Here is an 8,785-nt window from a genome sequence, read left to right as displayed (position 1 = left end):
ACATTAAAAAACACACACACACACACACACACACACACACACACACACACAAATAAACAAATAAAATAATACAAAATAAATAAAAATAAAAAGGGGGAATTTTTTTTTCGGAATAACAGAACATGGGTCTGTGGAATATACAAATAGTAGTTACAACGTGTCCTATTTATCATAATAGCAATATGTTATTTCCTATAGAACAGGAATGTTAAAATGTTTGATAACCTTTTGTTCATAAATTAGACCTCATAAATAAAATTTAAAAAAAATCTGACTTGTGATGCAGCCTGGAATTAAAACACAACAAGTTGGTTCATCTGGCCAGAGGAGGACTGGCCCCCAGATTGAGCCTAGGTTCAAAGTTTTTTTTCTCCATTTCTGTCACCGATTTTGTTTGGGTTCCCTTGCCACTGTCACCTTTTGCCTTGCTTAGTTGGAGACACCTGATATTTGGCAATTGACTTTACCTTATATACGGACTAAACTGAACTGAGCTGGACGATGACATGACTGTTTTCTCCAGATCTGCTTTACAGATAAATTAAACTCATTCTATAATTGATGGACTTTACACAGTTATTGAACTGAAATTCAACAATGAACTGATTTCAACGGAATAATGCCTGTTTATTTCTTTTTAAAGCTGCTTTACAGCAGAACTGAATTTTGTTTGCATCATTGAATCACTATTTTTTGTTTAACACTGTAAAGCTGCGTTGACAGTCTATATTGTATAAAGTGCTGTATAAATAAAGGTAACTTGACTTGATATTAGTGGGTTGCTTTTTAAGTAAGAGACAACATTGTGCATCAGTGGAAAGAAATAAATCAAAGACATTTTTAAATTAATATAAATGTTTTTTATTAAAATATTTGAAGTACATATTAGTTACACTAACTGCTACTTGACAGAATCTAATAAAATTGGCAAGTAACCTAGAATGAAGTAAATCGTAACGTAAATATTGAAATAAAAAGGTAGATGACACTAAAACTAATTCCAAACATATGAAAGCTTCTGTATACAATATTCTCTATTGGTTATAATAATACGGCTCCTTTAAAATTGACATCAGATCAGTAGCCTATTGTCATAATATTATTGATAATGACGAGATCAACACATTTGAATAATACACATTACAATGGTAACTCTCTGAAATTTTACAATTCAATACCATTTTTTAAAATAGTTTTACTCATATATACGAATGTGTGTGTGTGTGTGTGTGTGTGTGTGTGCGCGTGTATGCGTGTGCGTGTGTTTATCTGTGTAAATGTAGAAAATGTATTTTTGTAGAAAGTTTCATTTTGTTGAATTTCAAGCATGTTTCTTGTCTAAGTAGTTAATGGCCCTCTGGACCCACTTATATTCAGGGTCCATGCAGAATAGATTCTTCTGAATCTCTTCTTTCTTCTGTTTCTTGGAATCTGGAACTGTTACAAATCTAGAGCAGATTACAGACAAAAGCATTAAAACTACATGAATGTGAAGTAAATACTAAAGATTAATAACAATATAAGTGTACATCTAAACATATCGCGAGGATACTCACACAATGTGTTTGAAAGGGCAGCTGCTGCTTGTCCAGAAATAAGACTCCAGCCGTTTCAGAGGTATTCTGATATTGATTTCATTAAAGCAGCAGATACTGTTTACGCTCATAATTGCTTTAGTGCCTGAAAAAGTGAAGAGTTCACTAAAATGTGATTCAACGTGTTTTTAAATGTTTTTCTTCTCCAGGTTTTTAAAATACAGATTAAATAAGGGTTATCCAACATTTTCAGAAAGAGATAACTAAGAACTGTTTTAGATTGTTTAAATGAAGTTTAAATCCGGAGCCTGAAATGCTTTATATCCCATTCCCATGACAGAGAACAAATACGACAGAAACAGACACTCACCAGCTGAGGTATTCAGCTGCAGAGCACAGCACAGCATCAGAAACAGTGATGAAGTCTTCACGAAGGTCTTCATTCTCCAGGTATGATACACCACACGAGAGACAGAGAAAGTAAGTGGTAAACTGCCAGTATTCCATTATATAGAGATGGTGAAATAGTTTTCGTGCAAAAAAAAAAGAGCCGCATCACTGGTCTAGATTTCTAAGTATAACAATATTCCGTCTTGAAACCATCTTACCCTTTATGCGAAGGTGCTGTTATATGTGCTAAAACTGTATATGAGCAGGGGGAAATTATTTATGGGGTGGAAAAAAACACAGCAAGCACTTCCTTCACTCAAGTAGAAGTACAAAATAGTTTTACTCATATATACGAATGTGTGTGTGTGTGTGTGTGTGTGTGTGTGTGCGCGTGTATGCGTGTGCGTGTGTTTATCTGTGTAAATGTAGAAAATGTATTTTTGTAGAAAGTTTCATTTTGTTGAATTTCAAGCATGTTTCTTGTCTAAGTAGTTAATGGCCCTCTGGACCCACTTATATTCAGGGTCCATGCAGAATAGATTCTTCTGAATCTCTTCTTTCTTCTGTTTCTTGGAATCTGGAACTGTTACAAATCTAGAGCAGATTACAGACAAAAGCATTAAAACTACATGAATGTGAAGTAAATACTAAAGATTAATAACAATATAAGTGTACATCTAAACATATCGCGAGGATACTCACACAATGTGTTTGAAAGGGCAGCTGCTGCTTGTCCAGAAATAAGACTCCAGCCGTTTCAGAGGTATTCTGATATTGATTTCATTAAAGCAGCAGATACTGTTTACGCTCATAATTGCTTTAGTGCCTGAAAAAGTGAAGAGTTCACTAAAATGTGATTCAACGTGTTTTTAAATGTTTTTCTTCTCCAGGTTTTTAAAATACAGATTAAATAAGGGTTATCCAACATTTTCAGAAAGAGATAACTAAGAACTGTTTTAGATTGTTTAAATGAAGTTTAAATCCGGAGCCTGAAATGCTTTATATCCCATTCCCATGACAGAGAACAAATACGACAGAAACAGACACTCACCAGCTGAGGTATTCAGCTGCAGAGCACAGCACAGCATCAGAAACAGTGATGAAGTCTTCACGAAGGTCTTCATTCTCCAGGTATGATACACCACACGAGAGACAGAGAAAGTAAGTGGTAAACTGCCAGTATTCCATTATATAGAGATGGTGAAATAGTTTTCGTGCAAAAAAAAAAGAGCCGCATCACTGGTCTAGATTTCTAAGTATAACAATATTCCGTCTTGAAACCATCTTACCCTTTATGCGAAGGTGCTGTTATATGTGCTAAAACTGTATATGAGCAGGGGGAAATTATTTATGGGGTGGAAAAAAACACAGCAAGCACTTCCTTCACTCAAGTAGAAGTACAGATAGGCCTACTCATGTTTAAAAAGACTCTGGTTGAAGTACTGACTACACTTTTTTTTACTCAAGTTAAAGTAAAGAAGTATGGGCTCTGACATGTACTTAAGTAAAAAGTAGCCATTACTACAAAAGCACTTACATTTCAAATGAATGTATCCAGACTGAACAACCACCATGTAGAACACAAGCATAGAAAAAAAATAATAATAAAAAATGTGCCATCACCTATAGGCCACATCCTAGATTTCAGGGTGATTCTGCCTCTTGTCCTTGGAAACAACTCAAAATTATTATGATGCTTTAAGAATGGCACAACTGAGGTGAGTTATACTGTAAATTTTATTGAAATGCAAACAAAGACAATTAGAGTGCAAGCATAATTTACACTTGTTTTCCCCTGTTAACATGCAGGGGGCCTAAAACTATAAATCATTTAAAAAAAATTTTTTATTTTATTAAATCTGTCACAGTATTTTCTTAATTTTTGTCAGGAAATCTTATGGACACTTCTCTACACTAAAGAAAAACGTATGGATATGGATGTTTACTTCCAATTAAAGTGTTATTTTTCCTATTTTTACCCAAAATAGGGTGTTGTAAGCATTAGTGAGTACACAAGTAATGTCTGTTTCATTCACACTGGAGGGCATCGCGCAGAAACTGCATAAGTGAGACTCAATGAAATAATATAATTTAATTATGACGTTCCAGGAAATCATGCAGACAGATATGTTTTAGCCTAGCTGATGAAACATCAATACAATAAATATATGGTTTTCAGCAATATATGGTTTATCTGTGTTCTTAAAGCCATCTCGGGTATTTTTCTAAGAGTACTGATACCAGAAAAATCTACTTAAGTACAGTAACGAAGTAGGCTTATTTGTACTTTGTTACTTCCCATCTCTGCATTGTGTTTATGTTTCTGTATAAAAATATTTACAGATAAATAACAAAATGTCAATAGGGCACCAAGACAAAACAGATTCTAAATGTCTTTGAGCTTGTAAGAGTAGGTCTATCATTACCACACAGAGAAGTTATTAATATTACATGTTACTTGGTAGTCTGTGGGAGGTCATTTTAATAAGACTTTTTTTATTAACCAAGGGTTGTATGGGTTGTCATTATTTATTGTGCTTTTATTACTCAAGAAAAAATTAGTAATTGTATCATTATTTTTGTTGAATGATCCTACATTGTACATTAGCTGTATGTTTTGTGGACATTAACAATTTAGTGAATTTCTAAAGTTGTCTTCGGACTGTGGTTCTTTATAATACTTATTTGAGCACAATTTAGCTAATTAAAATATTGAACATTTACTTTCAATATTTTTTTCATTAAATGTTATATTATATCTGTCTTGGCCATAATATTCAATATGCATCATATAGTTTCTTCGAATTAGACCATATAAAACAATTAAATTAATTGTTTTGGCTCTCATAAAAAATAATGCTTTAGCTGCAAAGACCACCTTGCTAGACAATAAAGTATTCTTTATTTAAGCAATTCTGCATTGCTTTTCGGATAAAATTAATGTTTTTCTTCTCCAGGTTTTTAAAATACAGATTAAATAAGGGTTATCCAACATTTTCAGAAAGAGATAACTAAGAACTGTTTTAGATTGTTTAAATGAAGTTTAAATCCGGAGCCTGAAATGCTTTATATCCCATTCCCATGACAGAGAACAAATACGACAGAAACAGACACTCACCAGCTGAGGTATTCAGCTGCAGAGCACAGCACAGCATCAGAAACAGTGATGAAGTCTTCACGAAGGTCTTCATTCTCCAGGTATGATACACCACACGAGAGACAGAGAAAGTAAGTGGTAAACTGCCAGTATTCCATTATATAGAGATGGTGAAATAGTTTTCGTTCAAAAAAAAAAGAGCCGCATCACTGGTCTAGATTTCTAAGTATAACAATATTCCGTCTTGAAACCATCTTACCCTTTATGCGAAGGTGCTGTTATATGTGCTAAAACTGTATATGAGCAGGGGGAAATTATTTATGGGGTGGAAAAAAACACAGCAAGCACTTCCTTCACTCAAGTAGAAGTACAGATAGGCCTACTCATGTTTAAAAAGACTCTGGTTGAAGTACTGACTACACTTTTTTTTACTCAAGTTAAAGTAAAGAAGTATGGGCTCTGACATGTACTTAAGTAAAAAGTAGCCATTACTACAAAAGCACTTACATTTCAAATGAATGTATCCAGACTGAACAACCACCATGTAGAACACAAGCATAGAAAAAAAATAATAATAAAAAATGTGCCATCACCTATAGGCCACATCCTAGATTTCAGGGTGATTCTGCCTCTTGTCCTTGGAAACAACTAAAAATTATTATGATGCTTTAAGAATGGCACAACTGAGGTGAGTTATACTGTAAATTTTATTGAAATGCAAACAAAGACAATTAGAGTGCAAGCATAATTTACACTTGTTTTCCCCTGTTAACATGCAGGGGGCCTAAAACTATAAATCATTTAAAAAAAATTTTTTATTTTATTAAATCTGTCACAGTATTTTCTTAATTTTTGTCAGGAAATCTTATGGACACTTCTCTACACTAAAGAAAAACGTATGGATATGGATGTTTACTTCCAATTAAAGTGTTATTTTTCCTATTTTTACCCAAAATAGGGTGTTGTAAGCATTAGTGAGTACACAAGTAATGTCTGTTTCATTCACACTGGAGGGCATCGCGCAGAAACTGCATAAGTGAGACTCAATGAAATAATATAATTTAATTATGACGTTCCAGGAAATCATGCAGACAGATATGTTTTAGCCTAGCTGATGAAACATCAATACAATAAATATATGGTTTTCAGCAATATATGGTTTATCTGTGTTCTTAAAGCCATCTCGGGTATTTTTCTAAGAGTACTGATACCAGAAAAATCTACTTAAGTACAGTAACGAAGTAGGCTTATTTGTACTTTGTTACTTCCCATCTCTGCATTGTGTTTATGTTTCTGTATAAAAATATTTACAGATAAATAACAAAATGTCAATAGGGCACCAAGACAAAACAGATTCTAAATGTCTTTGAGCTTGTAAGAGTAGGTCTATCATTACACACAGAGAAGTTATTAATATTACATGTTACTTGGTAGTCTGTGGGAGGTCATTTTAATAAGACTTTTTTTATTAACCAAGGGTTGTATGGGTTGTCATTATTTATTGTGCTTTTATTACTCAAGAAAAAATTAGTAATTGTATCATTATTTTTGTTGAATGATCCTACATTGTACATTAGCTGTATGTTTTGTGGACATTAACAATTTAGTGAATTTCTAAAGTTGTCTTCGGACTGTGGTTCTTTATAATACTTATTTGAGCACAATTTAGCTAATTAAAATATTGAACATTTACTTTCAATATTTTTTTCATTAAATGTTATATTATATCTGTCTTGGCCATAATATTCAATATGCATCATATAGTTTCTTCGAATTAGACCATATAAAACAATTAAATTAATTGTTTTGGCTCTCATAAAAAATAATGCTTTAGCTGCAAAGACCACCTTGCTAGACAATAAAGTATTCTTTATTTAAGCAATTCTGCATTGCTTTTCGGATAAAATTTATTCCTTACATTTCTTGCACATGTGCACAATCTCTGCAAGTGCCTAATATTTAAAAACAGATTTAGAATAAATATCAAATATCTCTGGTCAACTGATATTTTTTTTTATGACTAATGTAAATATAACACTTAAAAAAGCAGGTCAATATAATGCTCATATAATACGTAATTAAATTTTAATTAATATAATTTAACTGATAATATAATGCAAACAAGTATGTCATAAATAAAAGTACTCAGAAGTAAAAAGAATAATTAACCTAAAAATAAAAATCCTTGTTGTGAAGTCATTAATTGGTTGGTCCACTTGATGGACATGTAAATGTGATGCTTACAAAACAAATATATAAATAAATAAATTTGGATCATAAATCTTTAATGATGTACATGTGCCCTCTAGTGGAATATTCAAATAGTAGTTGCAATGTGTCATGTTTATCATTATATATAAAATATTTGAAGTAAATGTAGTTACACTAACTGCCACTTGATTCTAATAAAACTGTCAATTAACCTTAACTGAAGTAAATTGTAAAGTAAATATTTAATAAAAAGGCAGGCCTAGACAATAGGTAGACTTTAATAATGACAATTATTAAAGAATTATCAAAGAAATGTACATACCACACTCTATATGCAATATTCTTTATACAGCTCATTTAAAATTTACATCAGATCAGTAGCTTAAGAATTACTGTTGACATAATATTATTGATAATGATGAGATCCACACATTTGAATAATACACATTACAATGGTAACTCACTAAAACGTTACAATACAATAACAAGTTTATTTTAGTTTTACTCATATGTACAGGGGTGTGTGTTTGTGTATCGGTGTAGAAATGTAGAATTTTTTTTCCAAGTTTAATTTAAGTTTTTAGCATGCTTTTTGTCCAAGTGGTTAATGGCCCGCTGGACCCACTTATTTTCAGGGTCCATACAGAATTGTTTCTTTGGAGTGCTAGGATCCTCGGGAGCTGTAACAAATCTAGAGCACATTACAGACAAAAGCATTAAAACAACATGTACGTTAAGTAAATACTAAATATTAGTAACAATATAAAGTAGCTACATCTAAACATATCGAGAGAATACTCACACAATGTGTCTGAGAGGGCAAATGTCACTTGTCCAGTAATAATACTCCAGCCGCTGAAGAGGTATTCTGATATTTCGTGGATTAAAGCAGCAGATACTGTTTTCAATGTCACTTGCAGTAGAACCTGAAAAAATAATGGTTATCCAATATTTTCAGAAATAGATAAAAAAAAAAAAAAAAAAAAAAATTAATTAGATTGTTTAAATAAAGTCTCCTTTGCAGAAAACTGAATTTGGAGCCTAACACTTTAAACATTAAGGAGAAAAAAATCAACAGAAGCACAGATTACTCACCATCTGAGGTATTAAACTGCAGAGCACAGCACAGCGTCAGAAACAGCAATGAAGTCTTCATGAAGGTCTTCATTCTCCAGGTATGATACACCACATGAGAGACAGAGAAAGTAAGAGTATACGGTGAACTGCCAGTAGTCCATTATATAGAGATGGTAAAATAGTTTTTGTGTTGAAAGAAATCCCCTATGCTGATTCTCTGGACCACCAATCAGCATCGAGTGTTCACTTTCAGCGCTGAGGAGTGTTGAGAAAAGAACCCTTGCAAGGGAGGCTAGCCTCTCTTCTGATATCAACCAATCATCAAAGAGACGTAAATTACTGATATTAGTTTGAACGTCTGCCGCAGCGCTGATAATGTACCAAGTACTTATGATGAGTTGGGATATTGAATATTTGATTGCCAACAGATTTACCAAGCTGTCATTCAAACAGTATATATACAAATTTAGGGAAA

General features: G+C 32.7%; 2 protein-coding genes across 5 annotated transcripts in view; both read right to left on the bottom strand.

Annotated features, from left to right (window-relative positions):
• Nucleotides 1–2,392: 2,392 nt before the first annotated feature.
• LOC107701793 (eotaxin-like) lies at nucleotides 2,393–3,132 on the bottom strand. The gene is made up of 3 exons (XM_016503904.1): nucleotides 2,977–3,132; nucleotides 2,628–2,751; nucleotides 2,393–2,519 (listed from the first exon to the last, which is right to left on the bottom strand). The coding sequence occupies exons 1-3, from the start codon at nucleotides 3,047–3,049 to the stop codon at nucleotides 2,393–2,395; spliced, it is 324 nt and encodes a 107-aa protein (XP_016359390.1). The 5' UTR covers nucleotides 3,050–3,132.
• A 4,430-nt stretch (nucleotides 3,133–7,562) lies between these two features.
• Nucleotides 7,563–8,785, bottom strand: part of LOC107701455 (C-C motif chemokine 22-like) — a 3,817-nt gene continuing 2,594 nt past the window's right edge. Inside the window, exons 2-4 of one of the 4 annotated variants that reach the window (XM_016503467.1) lie at nucleotides 8,332–8,395; nucleotides 8,036–8,162; nucleotides 7,563–7,924 (exon numbers count right to left, since the gene is read on the bottom strand). In XM_016503467.1, coding sequence (XP_016358953.1) covers nucleotides 7,801–7,924; nucleotides 8,036–8,162; nucleotides 8,332–8,395 — 315 coding nt within the window. In that variant the 3' untranslated portion in view covers nucleotides 7,563–7,800. Of the gene's footprint in view, nucleotides 7,925–8,035; nucleotides 8,163–8,328; nucleotides 8,431–8,785 lie in introns of all 4 variants that reach the window. The other 3 variants (XM_016503461.1, XM_016503474.1, XM_016503482.1) reach the window with 3 other exon arrangements.

This window comes from Sinocyclocheilus anshuiensis, unplaced genomic scaffold, assembly GCF_001515605.1.
Source record: "Sinocyclocheilus anshuiensis isolate Anshui unplaced genomic scaffold, SAMN03320099.WGS_v1.1 scaffold729, whole genome shotgun sequence".
NCBI classification, from domain to species: Eukaryota; Metazoa; Chordata; class Actinopteri; order Cypriniformes; family Cyprinidae; genus Sinocyclocheilus; species Sinocyclocheilus anshuiensis.
The sequence above is the reverse complement of the archived record's forward strand: the minus strand, read 5'-3'. Positions and strand labels throughout refer to the sequence as shown.